The sequence below is a fragment of the Pocillopora verrucosa genome, chromosome 7 (assembly GCF_036669915.1).
Source record: "Pocillopora verrucosa isolate sample1 chromosome 7, ASM3666991v2, whole genome shotgun sequence".
NCBI lineage: Eukaryota > Metazoa > Cnidaria > Anthozoa > Scleractinia > Pocilloporidae > Pocillopora > Pocillopora verrucosa.
Window position 1 is genome coordinate 5,024,885 of NC_089318.1, and position 22,850 is coordinate 5,047,734.

General features: G+C 37.7%; 2 protein-coding genes across 6 annotated transcripts; both read left to right on the top strand.

The window, feature by feature from the left end:
- Positions 1–482: 482 nt before the first annotated feature.
- LOC131773085 (lysocardiolipin acyltransferase 1-like) lies at positions 483–5,926 on the top strand. Its single transcript, XM_059089050.2, has 4 exons — positions 483–1,472; positions 2,294–2,303; positions 3,370–3,564; positions 4,213–5,926. The coding sequence occupies exons 1-4, from the start codon at positions 1,299–1,301 to the stop codon at positions 4,959–4,961; spliced, it is 1,128 nt and encodes a 375-aa protein (XP_058945033.2). The 5' UTR covers positions 483–1,298; the 3' UTR covers positions 4,962–5,926.
- Positions 5,927–7,097: 1,171 nt separating this feature from the next.
- Positions 7,098–19,524, top strand: LOC131773068 (lysocardiolipin acyltransferase 1). Of its 5 annotated transcripts, none has more exons than XM_059089032.2 (4): positions 7,098–7,505; positions 11,836–11,845; positions 13,449–13,637; positions 14,621–19,524. In XM_059089032.2, exons 1-4 carry the CDS (start codon positions 7,332–7,334, stop codon positions 15,364–15,366), a joined length of 1,119 nt encoding a protein of 372 aa, XP_058945015.2. In that variant the 5' UTR covers positions 7,098–7,331; the 3' UTR covers positions 15,367–19,524. The 5 variants fall into 5 exon arrangements, with proteins under 5 accessions (XP_058945015.2, XP_058945013.2, XP_058945014.2 ...); XM_059089029.2 differs by lacking the exon at positions 7,098–7,505 and adding an exon at positions 11,395–11,644; XM_059089030.2 differs by lacking the exon at positions 11,836–11,845 and having other exon boundaries at positions 7,438–7,505.
- Positions 19,525–22,850: the final 3,326 nt, after the last annotated feature.

The following is a 22,850-nucleotide window of genomic DNA, read 5'->3' on the forward strand; positions in this document are numbered from 1 at the left end:
GGATTCACGGCACGCACAGAAAACGCACATGTCGAGTTAGGTTGACCTGACGTCTCGCACTCTATTCGGCACGTGCAGAAACGCATATGTCAAATATGATTGCCTTCAAGTTTTGTGTTCTATTTGGCGCCCATAGAAAAGGCACATGTCTAGTAAGATTGTCTCGCAATCTGTTCGGCTATCACAGAAAACTCACATGTCAAGTAGGAATGATTTGTTTCACTCTATTCGGCGCTCAGGAAACGCACATGTTAAATTTAGATTGACCACAAGTCTACTCGTGCTCTACTCGGCACGCATAGAAACGCACATGTCAAGTGTTAGATTGTCTCAAGTTTCGCGCTCTATTTGGTGTGCATAGAAAACGAACAAAAGGGCACACACAGTCTGTTCGGACTTGATTCAGACGATTTGTGGGTTTTCTTTCCTATTCAAAACTCTCTCTCTTCCTGAGAAGAATGGATTTCAGTTTCGCAATGGATTGTACACGGGGATATCTGTTACTGTAACAGTACTGTTACTAGTGTTGTTCGTCTGCTTGCCTGACAACTGCGAATTATGAAGCTTGCCTTGCTGACATGACGTTACAAGTTTTGAAGTTCAAATGGTTGAGCTCATACGAACGTTTCTCACTTTGTTTGAGAGAGAAGTTTTGATATCTTTATATTGCGACGTAGCGAGGAATTTTGCAACTTAAGGAACAAGTTACGAGAGGTTCTGTCTGGTAATTGAAAATGTATGTAGATATTTTGATTAACAGCAATCGCAGATCGTTTTTACAAAAGAGCGGGGCTTTCGTAACTCACACTAATACTACCACCGCTGTGCGGTTAGATCGCGGTAGTCTTAAAGTTCTGCCGCTACTGGGATAATTCAGGAATATCAGAAAATATTATTTAGCCGAAACCGATTACATTTTGGAAATGAGAGTAGGGAATTACAGCCAACTAAAGAGATGAACGATGTCTTAGGAAGTGAAAGGGGAAAAAAAATTGCCATATGTAATTTAGCCAAGCGGATCTCTTCTCAATCATTTTACGCAGTCACTGGGTACTTTGATAGCCCTGGCGCAGTCAATTTTTTGGTGAAAAGTCACACTTGATGATTGCTGAAAATTGAAACCAAAAGCTAACGCAGTTCGACGATGCTGTAGATTGCGTGACAAATGTTGAGTAAAGGCAAGGTTCTGATTAGCATAATCAGTCAAAATTTATGCGTTGTGCTCGATTCGGCATTGATGTCAAATCGGAGCAAAGGACAAACTTGTCATACCTGAAATAGAAGTGAACGCTACTGAAATGGTAGCGATTCGATCAATCAAGGGCTTCCTGTTTGTTCTAATACTTGCTGTTACTTCTACGATCTTAACACCGCTTTTTTTGGGTCCTACACTGATACTATTGTGGCTCAAACCAAGATGGTTTCGTTTCATCAACGACAGTTTAGTCACCGTTTGGCTCGGTTTGCCTGTGGTAAGCCTCTATGACATCTCTTTACGTTACTGTTGTAGAATTCAAACGTGTCATTTCATAGAAGCGGTTTGATTTCCCAGTTTGGTGTGGTTTTGGTGTTTTAATATGCATAGAAACTGAAGGATCGAGTGGGATGCAGGAATTAACTAGATAACGGCGTAATACGTGACTAACTATCTGCGTCGATATATAAACATACTTTAAGATTTTAGGCCGTTAACTAACGGCGTAAAATCTCTCAGTATGTATTTATACCGACTGGGAGAATTTATGCCGTTAGTTAACGGCGTAAAATCTTACAGTGTGTTTATAATCCCAGTGGGTTGCGAAGCTCGGCGGAAATCATGTCGTCACGATATATTTGTCTCACGATCAATCTTAGTACAGACTAAGAGCTTGAATACATGAGCCGGGCAAGCCCAGTTAGCCGAGCTGGCCCGGTTTTTACCGTGATCATGACGCTGTTGCTGAACGCAACGAAAATCCGGCATCTTCGTTATTATATGACAATCGAGCTAGCCCGAGCCAGTTCGAGCTAGCCCGAGCCAGCCCGGCCTGCCGGGATGCTAGTATCGACCTTACATTAATATTCAAGCCCAAACAACATTCACTCCAGTCGCAAAATTCGTTGTCTCGTTTAAAATCACGCTAGAGTAATACGTGCCAAATTTGGGAGTGACACAGGCCTGGAGTGACTATTCTTCGAGCTTAAGGTCGCACAGTCGCGGGTAAAATATTTTTAAAGTTTTAACTTCATAAATTTCTTTTTTTTTGTTGATTTTTTTTATGTATCTCGATGGATGTCACATTGAATTACCAAGGTAATGCTGGGTAAGTTGTTTGTCTTTTATATTTGTTTTTAACTTTAACTTTGGATGTCTGACAACTCTGCACATCGAATTCCCACTTGTAATATGGAAGCTGAAATACTGGAAAAAAGGTGATCTCTTTTGTGTCACGATGTAGCCACTTCCAGTATGCGAAGTAAGCACATGATGCTGCGTCTCATTGTATACAACACGGTGAATCGATACAACTTTAACCCTTTAACTCCCAAGATCTGATTGCTAATTCTCCCCTTTAGCTGAGAGACGTTTCCTTGTAATTAAGTTACAAGAATTTGGTGCTAGATCAAGATAACAACTTCTACCTGATAAGTTTGAATATTCTCATGACCTGTTTGCTGGATGATGTTTAGATATTGTGGGGAGAAGTTGCATGTTAATCACTTCTAGGAGTTAAGGGGTTAATTAAGATATCGTGGGAGACGAGGTGACCCAATGGCTATTGCGGGTCGAGTGGTCTGGGTTCTACACCTGGCCAGGGGATTGTGTTGTGCTCTTAGGCAAAATTCATTACTGTCACAATGTCTCTCTCCACCCAGGGGTATGAAAGGGGACTGGGGAATTTCCAGAGAAGCCTAGTGAAATGCTGGGGGGTAATTATGACCTTGAGATGCACCAGAATCCTATCCAGGGGGGAGTTAGAACCACACTGTGACCTGTGGAGAACGTTGTGTGACTGCGTGACTTGCACGTAACAGCTTTTAAGAATTTGTGACTTTTATTCTCGTTTCGTTATTAAGTTATTAATTATACTAATTTCTCGCCGGAATTTCGAATCACGTGATTCAAAAAGTCGTTGTCCGGACGCGAGTTTAGTGGGCATCGCCGTGACATGGTTAGGAAGTTTTTACGCTACAATAAATCCCTTGTTGATTCAACTTGCGAATCTACAGTGTCTTTGGGAAACCAGGCCAAATATTCCTCCACACTCCTAGTCGCTTCATGCGATGGAAACCGGGATAATCTCCGCCTGGATGGGCCACTTGGCTCCGGCATAGACTTTACCCACAAACAATATCAGCTGAAATATTGTTTCCTTTCTCAACATACAGAGTATATGTTAGACGTGAAAATTATTTTGACTGGTGAAAAACCAGCGAGGTACGAGAATTCCATAATCATCATGAACCACAGATGCCGTTTGGATTGGATGTTCTTTTGGTGCGTGATGGCGCGATCTGGCAAGTTAGCGCTGAGAAATGAGAAGATCATGATGAAAAGAGAATTGAAATATATTCCTGGCCCAGGTGAGTAAATAAATGTCGTGATTATTAGAATTCTTACAAGCCTTTGCCAGTAACTCGTTCCAATTTGTTTTTCTTTTGCAAGAGAGATGCACGCGGGTAAATATAGGAAGAGGGAGAAAGAGGAGTATACTGAGTATTAAAGGGGCTATGTAACATTGTGAGTTTGACTCTTATCGCTGTCAAATCGCTATTGTTCTCCGTAGTAAACGACAAGAAGCAGCGCGCGCGGCTGTTAGAGCCAAATGTTTGGTCACGTACCGTCGTGTAGGATGATTTTTGCTCCAATCGTTTCCTGTGAGTTTCAAAGATACATTTCAAGGCTTCTCTAGTTGAAAACAAAGTCTGCATTATTAGCAAATCAACAGAACACAAACATTATACCTTTATTCGTAGTTATTCTGAAAAGAAATACAACAGTCCAGTACATCAAGATCACCGGAAACCAATAGATGTGCTCAATGCGAGTTACATCCTAGACCTTTTGGTGGTCGCATCATTCCAGGTTTGAACAGATGGTATGAAACTCGACGGCAAAGGCTACTAACAGCTTGTTGGTGGCAATAGTCTCTCTGTTCTCAGTGTGCATGGGCAAGTCGTGACGTAGCTCCCTTGATCCCTCGTATCTAAAACGTTTCTACTTATTTTCAGGGTGGGCCATGCAGAATGTGCTCTATATTTTCTTGTATCGACGTTGGGAGAAGGACGAGAGCTACCTGAATTCGTTACTCAGATATTTTGTGAGTTCACCAGATAAATTACATCTTCTTATGTTTCCCGAGGGTACTAACTTCGAAGAGATAACAAAAACCTGGAGTGATAATTACGCCAAGAAGAATGACCTTCCGCTTTACGACTATGTTTTGCATCCTCGCGTGCGTGGATTCACTCACTGCGTAGAAAAACTTCGACAAGGGAATAAAATAGATGCCATTTACGATGTGACAGTGGGTTATTCTGAAAATTATTGCTTCGAAGAACTAGATATAATAAAAGGAAAGATACCAGATGAAATTCACTTTCACATTCAGAGATTTTCCATCGATGAACTGCCGGTTGATTCGCAAGGTCTCGAGCATTGGTGCAGCAAACGATGGAGTGAAAAAGAAGAAAGACTATCAAAATTTTACAGCCAAGATGAAAAACATTTTACTCCCGTTGTTGAGTCGGTAATTGTAGATAACAACGAGGAGGAAGCAGTGAGAGTTTTCTACAAGTTTGAGTTAGTTTTTTGGGTGCTTTCAAGTAGTTGCGTTTGTCTTCTTCTGGCCGCGTCGTCAGTGTTGAGATGGTGCTTACTTTTTTTCGGAATTGTGTTTTTTGTTCTAACTCTATGTGGTGGAACAGACGAAATATTTTTGAATGCGCAAACGGCGCCTCTAGATTCTTCTGAAAGCTAACTATTCTACGTTTTTCGATATAGGGGAGTGTTGTGAGAGAACAAATGGTATCAATGAACACTCCTGAGAGCTGCTTTAAATGTGTTTCCTCGCAAGTTGGGTAACAATTTAAAAGCAATTCTTTGTAATTTAAGAAATCATTTCAACAAGTATATTCTCAGCCTAAAGTTGGCACCAAAACTAAATGAATATTCGGTGCGTTAAAAAATCAAAGAGAGAGAACCCCAATGGTGGCGAAGTGAAAAAATAGGGAGTCGAATACTGCATGTGCCTACTGATATAGAAAAATATTATGGCATTGAAAAGAATTAAAGGTTGTATAATGACGCTAGAAGGTATTGTTCCGGAATATTTGTCTCACGTAACAATAATAACAATAATGTAATAAAATATGTGGTTATTGTTCATCGTAGTGTAAGATAGGAGATGAACTTTATTCGTTTTTCTCACCATGGAGTCACTTGTTGATCGCGACGTTTCGACTGCAATACTGCTAGTCTTCATCAGGCGATGAGATCGATTGTTTACGCGTCGCTATTTGCAGCACGTTGTTTCGCTGCTATTGGTGCATTTCGATCCACATTATTGTTCCCGTTGTTAGATGGTGTTCCCTCCTAGTTCGCTCCTAGAATTTCGAGTCCACTATCCTTATTGATGTTGTTGGGGTGAAGTCTTATATGGATAGCCTCTTTAACCCCTACGTGTGTACCAGTGAGGGTCACGATCAATAAACTTAACCTTGCTCCAAATAGGAATATGCTCCGTTTCGTTAACGTGCTTCGAAACCGCAGAGGTACGAGCAAACTGTATGTCTCTATCATGTTTTTTTTTATCCTTTCACGCATAATAACAATGTATATCATCACATCTATAGTAATATAATGATAATTTTAAGTGGCCAGCTCTTAAGCCTAATTGTTCCCTTATCCTTTAGGTTCAAACAATGATTACCTATGCTTCTCTTAATTTCGCCTGTTTACTATAAATAATTTCTTATTTTATTGCAAATAAATATTTTAGACTTTTGTTTCTTACAAAAAGGCATTCCGTGTCATAAGATATTCCACTATTCCGCTGATCCACCGTTCCAGCGTTCTACCGTCCCACCGTTCCTCCGTTCCATCATTCTGTTGAATTACTCATGGCATTCGTTTCCTTGCAGATATCTCAAGATACACCGTATTTCGAAGCTTAATTGGCGGCTCTTTTCGGCATAAGTCGGTGATTCAAACAAAAAAATGCTCTCTTTTTAAAGAAAGCGTCAATGGTTTATAGATCACATCTGTTGAGCTATTTCTGCCACTGAGGAAAAGGTTTGATTTAAATTATGCGTCGGTGGATGCCACTGTGAAATTTCATTTGAGATGTTTACCGTCTTTTGTGGTGTCACGGTAAGAACTGAAAAGACTGTATCTTCGGATCTACATAACTCGCTGATTTAAACGGTAAAATGCACTCTCTTTATAGAAAAATAAAAAAAAAATTCCACTAAGTTTCACGATGTGCCGATCACACCTATTAAGATATTTCTGCTTGGAAAGGTTTGTTTATTTTTTAGTCGCGTGTAATCCTGAAATGATTGTGGGGTGTTGTCGTCCTCTTCTGTCTTCCGCAGTGTCACAGCAAGAACTGAAAACATAATGCACTGGTGGCTTTAAGCCAGAAATCACAAAAGGAGAGAACTCAACTGTGTATCGAGTGCGAATGTCGAAATACTAAGATACTCCGAAAAAAAAAAACAATAAGCCGGTACCGGAAAACATCGGGCCAAATTGGGTTAAAATCAGAATTCTATTGTTACACTCACTTACTCACTCATCTCGACGACATTTGTGGCTCCGCCTCCAGTAGGTGGCAATAGCCACAAAAAACGAGAGAAGCCTGGGTTGGGTTGCGTATGTCAACATGGAAACATACTTTTCATGAATTACCATAAAAGTAAGGTACACAAAAGTGTCAAAATGACTTTTAGCCTTTTTTTTTTTGTGTGCTTTTTTCCTTAATTGTCTTTTTTAATGCTTACCCTCAAAGAAAATCATTGGACCGGTAAAGTACTATGTTATCATCAGAAATGTTTCTTTTAAGAGCTTAGATGGTTTTCCATAAGTTATGGAAATTTCAGCAGGTCATTTTTAGCAATGATACCGTGTTTCGTTGATATCAAGCAACAAACATAACCGTTGCAATACGCTTATTCGCCGCGCAGTTGCGTGCACGCAGATCGCGCATTATGTCACGTTTAATTTTATTCACCAAAACTCAAAGGCATCAAGTTATTGAAATCAGTTGCTTTTGTAACGCTGCCGGTGCCGATTGAATAGAAACTCTGCATTGGTTTACATCTCAACGGGCTCCAGCGGGATTGGGACCATGGCAACAGTTCAGCGTTTGAAGGGATTCATTTTCCTTGCTTTTCTTTACTACACTGGTTTATTCGGCACCATCGTTATCATGGGCCCGACTTTAATTCTTCTGTGTTTACGGCCGAGGTGGTTTCGCTGGGTTAATGACCACCTCACGGTGTGGTGGCTTGTTCTTCCCCCGGTAAGCACTTACCACAGTAATATCGTTCACAATATTTTACTTCCCTAATTTTTGGGTTTTAATGTTATTGGTATCACTATATTTACTATTATTATTCCACGATAATATTGCTACTGATTTTTTAAAGTTGCGTGCAATCAAGCGAGACAATTTCGGCTGGTCGTCGAAACTTAATTCATTGCTCTGTTTTAGTTAAGTTTTGTAGCTTCACTTCCTATGCATTTCGAGCAAAATATTTTGAATAATTCTTCCTTCTCTGTTTCATGTAACTAGCTGTTGTGTGGAATCACGTAGACGTTATTGGGTGAGTTGAGCTAATAATCGTTTTTAGATAACTATTCACCTGTCTTTCAGCCATCGCGGTACCAATTTTTCGTCGCAGGGCAACCGACTCTTTAAACTTCGTTTACAAAATACATATAGTGTACAGCTGTATTTTTCTCAGTGCGGCTGTAAATTAAGCGAGAGCGACAGTCGGTAACAACTGTCGCGACCTATGGCCATTTACAACAGCTTGATCGAAGTTCATAGGTCTTAAGTAAAGGAAAATCCGTAATAATACATACTTAAGCTATCTTCCTCGTCGCCAGAAGATCGCCATCGCATGCCCGAAAACTTATTTTGGCGAACCTTCTACGAAACAGCTGTTGAGCTTCAGGGCGTGAGCTTATGCTCTTGCGATTGCCTCGAAACGATTTACATATCAAACATTCAACTCTAACTTAGCTTTGCTGTTTATTTGTCTTTGTCTTTGGAAAAAACGGTCAAATGTTTATGTTCATAAGTCTAAATTAAATTGGTATTTGCTCTAAACATCACTCGCAGTTAAATTGAGTCACCTGTCGACCATACCACGAATTTATTGAGTAAAAATTAACATACTTAGTACAGTGTAAATGACGACCCACGGGGCTTCTATTGTTCTCTGTGATGATATACAAGTTCAAAGCTTAGATTTTGTCTTGTTTCAATTTGACACCGGCAATAAGTGTTGGCGCGCCAATCATATATTTTCACCACTGAAAACAAAAAGTATGGTTGGGAAGGAACGAAGAATATTATATTTTTTGGACAATAAACGCTAGTAAGGAAAACTCGCGTCTAGGCTGGTAATAATATTTATGCACGATCAATAAACCTCTTCTTTTTTTTTTAATAAGAGGTTTTTCAAAATGCCATCACAAACCTAGAAGTAAGAACAATGTAGCAACTTCAACGAGCAAAGAAAGCCATGCAAACGAAATGAGTCAAACTATTGTTTAGAGTCGTTTATTTTGATAAAAGTTTGCGATCTGTTGGGTCAATTTGCATGCTCTGGCTCTCTGAATCTTATAACATCATTCACGATTATTTTGCGCCCTTGATTAAAATGTAAAAAATTATACAACGCATTTCTGTAGGACAATTCGTACCCTAAAATATCATAAGAATGGCGACCTTGGGTAATTGTGAGACACTTGCGTGACCAAGGAAGTCAACTGAGACCTGTTTAATTTTTTTTGTGGTTATATAAGTGCAATTTTTAGCTCAGTGTTCCGGGCGTGGGAAGAAGAGGTTGTTGTGTAATAATTAAAACAGGAGTGTCACGATCCTCATGCCCAAAGTCCAATTATAAAATTCAAGCGGGCGGGAGAAATGGTTCTAATCCAATTTCACGCACAAAATCGAAAAAAAAACGCGTCACGTGTACATTAAACATTCATTTACGCTTAAAGGATAACCTGGGATCTCCTCACCTTTATGTAGATTCACGCGCCTCGTACAACGTTTAATTTTGGGCTTAATCACGTGCCAGGTATTATCATATTGCCACCCTCCCGATCTCCTTTGTCTGTAAATTGTTTACGAATAGAAAGATCTCGAGACGGCTATTTGTTGTGCGTCGAAGCGGAACTGGGAAAGTCAACTTTTCCTGCTGTTCCGGAGTGAAAAATAACCTCGAAGCAGGAACAAGAACCCACCAAATGCTCGGGGCCTCGGCCTGCGTGTAGTGTTAAGACCAAGATCTGAATACAGGTTGCAGCCCCCCGAACATCTTTCCGACTTTTCTCTTCGTTACGCTAACATCAATATTCTCTTGAAGTGAATGAAAGTGATCCTCGCAGTAATGTGCACTACATAGGCAGTAGTGAAAATAAGGCCTGAAAAAAAATTCAGGCCTGTACGGGATTTGAAATCATGACCTCTGCGATACCAGTGCAGCGCTCTACCAATTGAGCTAACAAGCCAACTGGGAGCTAATCATGATGTTGGTTCTAAATAAACCCGTGAAGTGATGAAATAAACGGTTGAGAATATATGAAAGTCATATATTTGAACTGCGGATAAAGACGTGAATGAAAGTGATCCTCGCAGTAATGTTTCATATATTCTCAACCGTTTATTAATATTCTCTGTTATCTTTACATTTCCCATGGTGCTAACAATCAGGAGCTTCTTCGATTGGTGATCATTTCCTTTATTCTCGTGATCTTTATAATTATTTATTATTATTATTTATTATTTATAATTATTTCAAGGGTGATATTGAAAGGAGAAATTAGAAGCCAGTCAGTCTAAGGGAATAAAAGATTAATTAATTCGTTTTCTAATCAGCCTCATGAGACTGATTCTTCTACAAAGAATGGTTTGAAATAATATACTGAATAAAACGGACGGATAAGCTCGAGTTAAACGGACAGATCGCCTTCGAGAGTGATCGAGAGAGAGATCGAGAGAGAGATCGAGAGAGAGAGAGGGGTTCCCAGTAATGCAGTGTTGTACAAAGTATAGGGAAGAAATGAAGCTACACTGTTGAAATCCTCATGTTAGATGGAAAGGAAGCTCTTGAACAGGGAATTGCACAACTAAACTGGTATCTAATGTATAGATACCATGGTGTGGTGACCCCCAACATTCCTTAGTTGTTGCTTGATTATTAAGTTCTAGACACTATACTCGAGTTATTGCGCTACATTTAGGTCTAAGGGGGGGGGGGGGGGTTTCGCAATTCCCAATGATGGTAAACACGTGCCTTTGAGCAGAGAGTTATTATTCGAGTTTTGTTGTTGTTCGCAAATAAAGAAGATTAACTCTTATCGGTGTTCGTCTATTTTGAACATTGAAATGGGACAGAGAAAAGAAAAGGGGTTCGGCTCTGCTTCAACAACTATCATCCAACAGCTAGCGTTACTGAAATGCTTCAAATTTGATATAGGTTGGGCGAGCTTAGAATTCAGAAGAACTGACTCGTCTAAACCTTTTATATAAAATGAGCAGTGGACAAATTGATATTGATGTAAATAACTAATTACAACCCCAATATGAAGTTAGAACTCGAGGGAGTCATCGTCATAAATATAGGCAAGATATGGCGACAAAGAACATTTATTTTTGTTCCTTTTTCTTAAGGACCACAAGATTATGGAATAATCTACCCCCGGAAACAGTTGAGTCAAACTCCTTGGCTGTTTTTTACTCCAAGCTACTCCCCTATTTAGTTAACAATCACTAGGCATTATTATTTTATATTCTCATAATATATATTATACAGTTATAAAATTACTATCCGAATTTCTTTATTAATTTTATCTAAGTATTATATATATTTATATTTTTGTATAATAATAGTTGGTGTGATGTCTGTACAGATTTTACCAACTTAATAAACGTAGATGATGATAATATTTGTTCAGAGAGGCTTCCATCGGTATTCCAGAAGAAAAAAAGTAAAAAAAAACGAACAATCAAACAAAAAATGCATAATACTGTGAAAAATAACACCGATAATAGACATGAACAAAAATGTATCCTTCATGCTTCCTTAGCAACCCACAATCCACTGCGAGCCTTTCATTAGAGCCCGCACACCTCACAATCCAGCTGCAGTCTGTGTCGCCGCACGCTTATACTTGCTCGTGTCACGCTTTCTCGCATCAATACTTTCTTCGCTTTCCCTAATTGTACTAACAGTGTTAAGGATTTTCAAAATGCTGAGAAACTTCTTTGGAGGTTTAATCTACAATTTGGCTCTTTTTTTTTGTTCATTTTTCGGCTCTCTGTTTCTCATGGGGCCGACAATTCCGCTGTTATGGCTGCGGCCGCAGTGGTTTCGATGGGCAAATGATCGATTGTGTTCGTTATGGCTGATCTTACCGCCGGTGAGGAATATTGGAAAGCAGTTTTTAAATTACTACAGCTCATGAGCGTTTTTTTTTTTATTCAGTTTTTGCTAATCTGAAAAATTTTTTGTCTCTTTTTTTATGAATAACGGATTTGCTGTTTTTTTCTTTCGGATCGCAACCCTCCTCAACTTACTTCCACCTTCAACGTCGTGTTTGTGCGTCAAAAGGCCCTTCTGGGTGAGTGTTTCCGCTCGATTACCAGGGTTGATTCAGCTTATAATGGTTTCAGAGAGATATTCCTGTCTAGATATCACTAGAAACAAGTATCATTATTGAATGTCTCATGGTTACATTAAATAATTCATGACAACACGGTTTATTTACATTATTGTTGTACTTTTGTGAGGGGGTGGCGTCCTTTGCGTTATTTCATGAGATGATCAAGTTACTAAAGAAAACAATGATATTGATAAGCATGTGATAAAAATAGGTAAGATTTCTATCTAACCACATACTTCGCTATGTATACAGTTATTTGATAGCAAAAAAAAAAATTGTGAAATTGGGACGGATTCTGACGAGGTTATGCGGACATCTTTTCATCTAGTGTTGCATCTCTATATGTTCATGTGAGAATTTCAGAAAGTAACGTAAGTCAAGGGTAGTATCATGAGGAGATTGCCCAATTACTTAATTTTTAAAATTCAGGGAATGAGACATCACTTAGTGTCTGTGGGAAAACAAAACTGCAGTACTTAGATTTCCATGCTTGGGTATATTTTCTCACACTGGCTTTTAAAAGACTGAATTTGGACCATTTAGTACATACTGTTATGTCATCAGGAGCCAATTGCCAAATGCCACAACATGATGACTTATCAAAACTTGTTACAGTCTAAAACCAAAACTGGCAGAAATAATACTTTGCTCTTTGTTAACTGGTTAGTAAATGCTGTAAAGTCAGTCAACACCCTATGAAGATGAACTAAGTACCACTGGAAGGCGTTTTGGCTTAAGAATTAATAGTACTTCTTGAAGTATGGCAACTATACCCAATTTGACATGAGGCTCTGAAACTTCTTGCAATTTTTTTGGTTCCATGTTTTGTGACCTGAAATTGGATGATCAGATTTTTTTTTAATCATGACATTGATTATTTTATAGAGGGATTATATTATCAGCCCTTCTTTTGCCCTGTTTTTAACTTAACTCACAATGCTTTTTTTGCTTGAGAAAGGTGTGCTTGGTTTTGTTTTACAGCTGCAATACAAAACAAAGTAGTGAACTGTGAAACATGCAAGTTCCAATTTGTACTCTGAATGTTGTAGTCATATTAATGAACTAGTTGTTTTCATTTTTTTTTCACGATTTAGTGTTGCTCTAAATAATTTTTTGTAGTTGCTTGGCAGCCAGCTTTGTTAGACAACTGAATTAGTTTCAAACCTGAATATGTTTTGTGATCAGGAAAGGTTAATGTTTCTAGCACTCTTTTTTTGCTCTAAGACATGTTTTTTATTCACTGTCAAAAACAGGTTGAACACAAAATTTTCCCTAACTAATATAACAAGAAAATAAACATTTGGGAATGTGCTGTCCAAGATTCTTGTTAGTTTTCCCAGGATCAATTTATGTCTCCTTGCCACTGATGAAGATATAGTATACCTTCTTTTATGTAAAAGCCAAAAGATCATGGAACTTAAAATGAAAATAAATTTTCCATTAATGGATGTTCTTTGTGATGATATCAACTTACGTATAGCTATACTTGACCTGGTTTGAATTTTAGAAGAAGAAATTTGAGTTAAATCACTGATAATTATTTTCCTCTCTCAATGCACAGAGATGATGTTTGGAGTCAAGATTGTAGTCACTGGGGACAAGCCTCCAAAGAGTGAGAACTCTGTTATCATCATGAACCACAGATGCCGACTTGATTGGATGTTCTTTTGGAGTTTTGTGGCACGATATGGCGAGTTGAAGCACGAGAAGATAATAATGAAACGTGAACTCAAACATATTCCTGGTCCAGGTAAGTATTTTCATCATTTTGCTATAAATTTTGGTTTCAAGATCAACTTTTTTTTTTTTTTAACAAAGTTGCCATTAGGGACCTAAAATTATGAAATGGTTGCATTGAATAGAAATTTGGCTGTCAGTAAAGGAATCTTTATGTACTATTATGTGATTTACCATATAGCTGACATTTCTGCTTGTGAGCAGTATGGCTGGCATTTGTTCTTTAACCCTTCAACTCCCATGATTGACTAAGATAGAATTTCTCTGTACAATATCAATACAATATCAAGCAGACAAGTCATGAGAAGAACAAAAAATCTTATTTATGGGATTATTAGTTGATCCAATACCAAATTCTCCAAACTAACATCAGAAGATCTATATGGTAGATAGTAAGGAGACTTACTAATGAGATCTTGGGAGGTTAAAGGGTTAAGGTTCAGTTAACATCTTATGCTTTATACTTGGGCTATTGACCTTTAAGCTCCCATGGGTGACCAAGACATAATTTCTCCTCACAATATCAATATAATATCAAGCAGAAAGGTCATGAGAATTATAAAAGACGTATATCAACTAGGAGATAATTTGTTGATTCAATACCAAATTCTCCAAACTAGCATTATAAGAATTTTATTACAGACAGTAGGGTAAATTATCTTGGGAGAGAAAGTGTAGATTGAAAAGGAAAAAAGAAGTCTGAGAAAAATTCAGCCCTCGACATTTTCTGTTCATTATCAAAAAAGTGTATAAACAAGATTTTTCAAGCAGACATTTTATAATTCTTCTTCGGTTTAGAAAGTACTCTTTAAGCAACAATGTTAATGTTACTTATATCGCTAAGTTGCTGAGTTATATTCAGTAAATTGATTTCAGGAAAGGTGATTATACAGTCAAACAGCTGAGGAGACACTTCATTTTTTTCTAAATTGGTAAATTCTGGTGTACAGTAGAATTGCCAGGTATTGTTTTAAAGAATTTTGTGCTTATTTTCAGGTTGGGCCATGCAGAATGCCCTTTACATTTTCTTGCACCGCCGTTGGGAGAGAGATGAAAGCTACCTTAATTCAGTTCTCAGTTACTTTGTCAATTCATCAGATAGTCTTCAGCTACTCTTGTTTCCTGAGGGTACCAACTTTGAGGAGGCTAGCAAACAGAAGAGTGATTCCTTTGCAACAAAAAATAATCTTCCCTTTTATGACTATGTTCTACATCCACGTGTACGTGGCTTCACATACTGTGTTGAGAAACTTCGTCAAGGGAATCTAGATGCTATTCTTGATGTCACCGTTGGCTATTCTGAAAATTATTGTTTTGAAGAAGTTGATCTACTGAAAGGAAATGTACCAAGTGAAATTCATTTTCACATTCAGCGATATTCCAATGATGCACTTCCGCAAGATACACAAGGTCTTGAAGAATGGTGCTGTAAGCAATGGATGCAGAAAGAGGATAGACTGAGAAAATTTTACACCAAGGAGAAATATTTTGGCCCCCCTTCTGAAATAGCGAGTGAACAACAGAATGAGATCCAGTTAGCTGTGAGTTATCTGTTTAAAAAAGGGCTCATCTTCTGGCTTCTGTTCACAATCTGTTCGTCAGTTCTTCTGTACATGTCTGCAATGGTGAGATGGTATGTTTTAATTATTGGAATTGTATATTTAACACTTTCCTGTTTTGGGGGAACAGATGAAATATTTTTACAGCTGATGCAGAAGTCAACGGATACCAAGACAAAGTGAGGCGTCTTAAGACATGTATTATGCATCAGATCCTGGTGAGCAGTGGTCAGAGTCATGGTCAATCCTTGGCTGACATGCAAATGGTGCTAGCTCTGGTTGCTTCTATTCAAGTAAAGTTGAATTTCAGACCTGGCAAGTTTGATTTATTTAACATTTCACTCCTAGGAGCTTCATGTCAATTTGCGGCACTGTATATCATACATTTCTTAGAAGCTTTTGAGCTATGGCTCCCAGAGTATCGTGTGAAATCAAACAGTACTTTTCCTTAGTTGAAATTGCTTTCTTGTTATGACCTTGAAGATTGAAGGTGCATTGATTTTGTAAAAGGAAATTGCATATTGGTCACTTGTGGATGTGTAATTGTTAACCCTTTAATTCCCAAGATTTGAATGTTAATTGTCCCCTCTATGCAACACTTATCCCTGTTTATTGGTTACATGAATTCGGTGTTAGATCAAGGTAACAACTTCTACCCGATGATTTGGGTATTCTCATTACCTGTTTGCTGAATAATGTATGGATATTATAGGGAGAAGTTACATGTTAATCACTTCTGGAAGTTATAGGGTTAAGGGACTGGGTCATGTAAGTTAAGGCAATTTCACCTCATACAAGTTATTGATCAAATTGGCAGAAAGTAGAATATATAACAATAACCAATTAATCAAGGTGACTGCTCAGGAAAAAAGTTATCTAACAAACCTTTTTTTTTTAACTTTCCTTAAGTGTTCCTATCCAATGTCTGTTTTGAAAGAGATATAACAGGCCAAACTCACCCCATTTATGCCTGTACTGGCATCTATCATGCACATTATTAATTTTTATCTGTTCATGGTAAATTTTGCAGTAGCTGGAAGCGAGGGTTTCTAAAGTAACAATTAAAAAAACTTGATAGATAGAAGGTCTTGAGCGCATGAAAAAATCACACAATCACAAACAACATTGATTCAAAACATTCTTCGAGTCATGGCTTTCAAGCTTACAAAAAGTTTGTGTCGTCAAGTAATGTGCTTCACACAGGATTTTAGCTATGTCTTGTTTTCCCTTCAATTAATTTTTTTTAATTCCTCCAATTTGAAGGGGATAATTTGTACACCAAAATTATGCAATAAAAAATTTAGGTCACCATGTTCATTTAAGAGCTAAAGGACATTGCACCTTTTTACTTGAACCATTGGTTGAAAAACAATACCATGTTCGTGGAATGCGGGCAAGCGTATTTGCCTGATTATGTGATTTTTATGAATATTACAGGATGCACAGTGTAATACTGAGGAATCACCTTAAGCCTGTGATTAAGCTCCCTTGGTCACAGGCTGTTAAGAATGACACAAGAAACTTCAAAAATGCAATAAATTTGCATTGATTGGAAAAAATCTCAAGGAAGGCTGTAGTAGATTACATTCTTTTAAATTCCACATATGGCTATGGCTTTAGTTCTTTTGAAGTTTATTTTATGTTGAATGATAAAATTTATTTATTTATTTAAAGTGCTTGCAAATCATCTATGTCAATGAAGAAGACTTTGTTTCTAATGAAGGACAAAGCGAGTTGCTAATTCAAAGGAATAAAGGGGGTAACTTTCTAAAGAAACTGTGGTGCTGTGTCAGTGGGAGAGTATAACAAGGTAATTTAGTTTTATCAAGTGAGTTGATAACATAAATTTGCCACTACAATAGAGTTTAAAAGCTGATATTTCAAGCATTAGCCTTTCATTAGAGAGATGGAAGGGCTAATGCTTGAAACGTCAGCTTTTAATTCTTTAAAGTGGCCAATTTTACATTATCAACTCAGTTGATGATACTAAGTTACCCAAGAGACACTGGCATCATTAAGTTCAAGGCAAACCATTCACTCATTTACTTGACCTTCAAAGTGAGTGGCACTTACATTATGCAGGATGTCTATTTGCATATAATACTTTCGCAAATATTAATTCTCCAAACAAGAATATCAATTATTCTGTCTTGAAGATAAATAATATTTTTGAAGTGACTTTAATTTGTTACTGAAGTTAGTAGACTCAGCTTGATTCAATGGGTAGATCAAGGATAGGGGGTTTTCTTTCGATATAATTTAATTGTGTATCAATGTAACATCTGAGAAACTCAGTAGACCTACTAAAGAGAATGTTGTGGGTGTATGTAGATCATATTTAATACTTGTGACAACAGGACATAGTGCCATGAAATGTAGCAACGTAGACCTGTCATGATAGTGGACATGATAAGTATTTCCTTAGTTATGTGCATGTAAATTAGTTTGCATTTGCCTCACTTTGACTGAAAACTCTGGCTGTTGTTTTCAAACATGAAATTCTTGAAAGAGGTCTGTTGTGGAGCTTTTTCTTGACCAATATATGTGGGTTAATCTGGCTGCCCTTATTTTCAACAATTTTTCTGTTTTGTTAAATGCTACGATGGTCATGGTGGGGTAGGTGGGGAGAAGGGACCACTTAGCTTAGGCTGCTTATTTATTGGAGAAGTGTATGTCAGGGAACCTTATTTTATCTCAGTCATGTAAATGTATCCATCAAACTTTACATCCAACTGGATTCTGAGTTTCTAACTAGTAACTTGACCTTTCAAAGTGAGGACAGTGTCATGACTTAAAAAGTTATTATCATTGATATTTTATTTACCAAGTGGGAGGTTTGTCTGGAAAAAATTGTGCTAGAGGTCCTGAGTATGGCTGAGGTTGAAGGCCCTTTATCATATTTAAGACCAAGGGACTCTACTGATAAATAACTTATTGATTTGCTTCTGATGATTTTCTTTCTTTCTGCAACAATTTCAATTTGCTGTTGCTGGAGCAGATAAAATTCTGGACCATGGTCTGTATTGTAAGGAGCTGGACCAGTTATGAGCATGTAGTGAACCAATCAGATTCAAATATTAAGGGTTCTAACCAGCTGAGATGCATCAGAAAAAATGATTTTCTTTTAATTTTGCTCTCTTTTCAAGGTAGCAAGCATTCTCTCCTTCCATGTAGATTTTCAATTTAAAGGAGCTGTTAATAACACAAAGGGGAAACTTCAAGAGTTCAGCTTTCTCAGAATGTTGTTGGGCCATTCTGACGTCATTACTCCACAAAGAAAAGCCATTTTTCTATTTGAAAAAAGTGATAGATAGTCCTATTAAGTCAGAGTACAAGCACAATCAGCCCTTGTTGACTCAGTTGTACAAAAGAAGTTATGTTATTTAATTTGAATTCATTACATATATAACAAGCCAGCTCTCCAATGATTAAAATTTTTTGCATTATTTTGTACCATCGAGGAACCTGAAACCTTCATTTAGGAAAGAACTCTGTAATCAGAATGCAGATTACAAATCATTGTTTAAACTTACTTGCAAGCTAAGTGTTAATGTAATATATCTCCTCCTTTTTTTCATTGATACTAGTACCCCAGTAATTTTCCACTGTCTGTAGGGAATTATGATTACCTGTATTCTAGTTGAAAAACAAAATATTCTTGGGAGGCTGAGAGAAGTGTGGACTATGATAGATCAATAGTTGCATGGGTCAGGACTTCTCTCACCCTCAAAACACATAAAAGCAGCAAAACATTTGTGTGTACTTTGTGTTGCTTAGTTGATTATGTTAAAATTTATGTACAAAAATCTGAAATTACCTTATTTTAAAAGAAACTATCATGACAATTTGTACATGCTCATTTGTTAAATTTAATTAGTAAGGTATTTCGTTGTACCCGATGGTATCCCCCTCTACGCCCCGTAAGGACATTCATTTGAATGTTTTTCATATGCCATAGCATTGGCAACAATGCATGTCATCTTTTAGAGGAATTATCAAGTTATTAATGCATTTAATGTTGTCTATTTAAAATAAATAACAACCTGTTATTGTGTATAGTAGTTGATACATTGTGATATTTTACCTATTTTTATTTTAATGCGAGAAAAAATAACAGTTTGTCAGAAAGAGTCTAATTGAAACTAGGCCTTGTTAAAATGCGATGATAGTATTCAGTCATTACCTACATTTTTTTTAAAATTTTAAACAGCAGGAAGGGCATGTAGATTAAATTTTTAGACAAAATTTATTTTGTTGAAGGCTAAGACGAAATTTACTGTCTATATTTTTGTTGATTTAATTTTGCGCCATAAAAATGTCCCTTGAAAAGAAAAAATTAAGTTGGAAATAAACATATATTGGAATTTTGAATTGAGTTGGTTTGGTTATTTGAGATAAAAGATCTGATGTCATCTTCTGCAATACAAGAAATTAGGGCAAAGGTAGCATATTTCTGCAAACCTAAGTTCAATTTTTTTGGCAAACCCCCGAATTTGAATCGCTAACCGTCCGCTCTCAGCAAAAGTGTGGGTATTAACTTTGAATGGGAGGTTGTTACAGTTATGAAGATCGTGTGAAAACGGAGTTGATTTTGCGGTTTGCCGTAGCCTTAAGTTCAAACTATCGACCACTCAAAACGTAGCGGCGAAGAAGTTCTTTATCTGTCTATTTATCGACTTATTTAGGTCTATTTATAACTTTTTGGAGCGAGTGAAAGCTGTTGTGTTGGTAAGTGGCTTGCGTTGTTTTCGCGCTTCTTGTTCCCGCCACTCTGTGACAACCGCGTAAACACGCTATCTGATTGGTTAATTTTAAGACTTGGGGCCTTGCGATTGGTTACAATGTGGGCATTGCTGCAGCCGCGAGTGGAGAGAAGGTAATGTGTGAAAGGCGCTGGTATTTGTCAGAGTTTTACAATCTAATATGACTTACTCTGCAGAAACTGCATAAGAGCGCAGTTGCAACTTATTGTGAAGTTTATTTTTCCTTGGCTGAGTGCTCATCTCACTTCGTATGCTCATGTTCCTTTGTAACCGTCTCATTTAGCTGGTGAAGGGAGACTGCAGATTGACGAATGAACATTAATCGTGCCCAGGAATTCGACAGGGAACGGAAAGATAAGTAACATTTGTTGTTTTTCCTTCCATTATATCGTTTGAAGTTGAAGGTTGTAATGTTTGTATTTTGGTCATATCTTAAGCTAAAGAGAACAGAACTGTCAAAAGGAGCCGATGGCCGAACAAAACTCTAGTTTTCCATTTTTCACATCATTTTACATCACTGTGCAGACTGATAATCGCACAATTGTTGAATACCACGAGATAAGCGTGGTGTTTACATCAGGCTATGTAAACACGGAAACCATTTTACATTTCTTTTATAAAATAACTAATGCAAGAGGAACGAAAACCGTGTCTACATACGCTCATGTAAAATGGTTTTATGGCCAATCACAGCGCGCGTACTATTTGAATTATTTTATTAATTTGCATAGCAACCATTACCCAGTTTCAAATGGAATTAATAGTAACAGGTTTAGATGTGTGAATCGATTCCACGTTCAGAATTTGTTCGAAGGTTTTTTGCGGACTTCGTGGAATACCCGGGACATTGAAATCAAAAAGTTCCAGTCTTAAGGGAATAGGAAACAGAGAAATAAATTCAGTGAGACTGGTTTGACAAGTCGACTAGGCTACCGACTCTATACAACAGACATCCACAAGAAACTGCCACTCTGATGTATAAGGTTTAAAGTCTTGTTCCAGGTTGTATATCACGACTATTCAAAACTAAGACCTCACAATTCTGCCTCAGAAACTGGGACTTTGAAAAACCTCGTTTTAACACTAAAGGTTATGGTAAAAACACAATAAGATACTAAGGTCTATATATCTGGTCGAAACTTAGCAAAGAATTAAGGGCATCACCAACCCTCGCTATATTTAACACCAGAGTACGAAAAACTGACCTTTCAGACCTCATTGACAACAAGAGCAGTTGCTGCAAATTATGTAAATTGTGAACAGAATCATTTTTTATTACTCCGTAGTATTTATTATTGTACTGTTAACAAGTATTTTAAACATTTACCTCTTTGTTTTCGTTCACTGGTTATTAGCTAATGACTTTAGTTAGGTGTCCCCAACATGTAAACAAAGTTTTCATTCATTCATTCATTTAAGTCGAAATGACCGTAACTTTTAAGGTTGCAAAAAATGGAGGTTGTTACTCAAATGTTTAAGTATTACAAACTTAGGGACAGGGGTTGGTCCGATGTCCAAAGCTATCGAGCGACTTTGTCCACTTCCCCCCTTCCCTCCCCTGGATGGGATGCAAGTCCATCACATGTTATCTTTAGTATTTTGTCGGCTCTTCCTATAAGAGTGCCGATACACTTTTATTCTCCAAGTTAGACACAGGCAATGTGAAAGTAACTGTCTGGCCACAGGACACACAACCCTGTAACTTTGCCAGGGCTCTAACCAAAGCTACTTGGTCAGCACAGTCCAAGAAGCTTCTCTCTCCTCGCCAATTTCATCGTACGTGTCGAGAATTTAGAAAATTATTATAATGATGATGGTAGTAAAAACAATAATGATAATAATAATAATAATAATGATGCAATGGCAATGGTAACAATAATAACAATACTAATCACAATGATAGTGATAATGATGTTGATGTTGATGATGATGATATCAATAGCTATAATAGGGTGGTAACGCGAACTCGCGGGAAAAGAGGGGGCACAGGCAAGGCTGAGGTGTCAAATGTCTCTCATGCGCCTTGCTCATGGTGTCTTCACGCCGCTGGTACTCAATTTTGTTAGTTCTTTCAACTCGCACGGTGGACTCAACTGGGAAAGAAGGGCTGATCTTGGTCAACGATACGAAGTCCAGCGCCATAAGGTCACAGTTTTTCTTCAATTATCCATAAGCGCTACTCTTTAATTGAAAGCATTTGCAGGCACGCCCTATCATCGTAGTCTCAAATTCCCTTAGGGGATCATGAGTTGACCGCGTGCACCATATACTCGCAGATAAAAGCCTCTCTGACGGCATCATGTCAACCAAAGCCTCTTAGAGTGAATATCGTGAATTAAGCAGGCCATAGAATTTTTCAAAGTTGATATTTTCACGGGTGTGTGGCTTTCCTGTTTACTGAAATCTCTTCTTCCGTAGTTGTGATTTTTGTCCGTGGGTTTTTTCTGGTATCTTTAGGTTAATCGGCCTCAGACATAAAACTGCGTGAGAATTTTAAGTCAAAACAGGGAAAACCATGCAAATTAATAACAGTCATGACAGAGCATTCATAGTTAGATGTACAGGTTGCCGACGTTTCAAAACTTGCCTTCTTTCAACATACAATTTCAAAATTTTAATCAGAAACAGCGAATTTACAGTCATACCTAAGGCACTCTCTGTGAATGTTAAGGCGGGGTTTTTTCAGCCGGGGTCCTAAAGCCTTGCAAAACTGCAGAACTTTGTCCACTCTGAATGAATCAGAAATCATCATAGGAAAAATTCTGGTGGCTCCGAAAATTATTTCCACCAAACTTTTCCGACAAAGGTGAGTTAGCTGTTTTTCCCATATCACCAAGCCAGGAAACAGCAGCATAGCTACCGATGTCTGGCAAAACCAAATCATGCACGTTATTTAAAATGAGC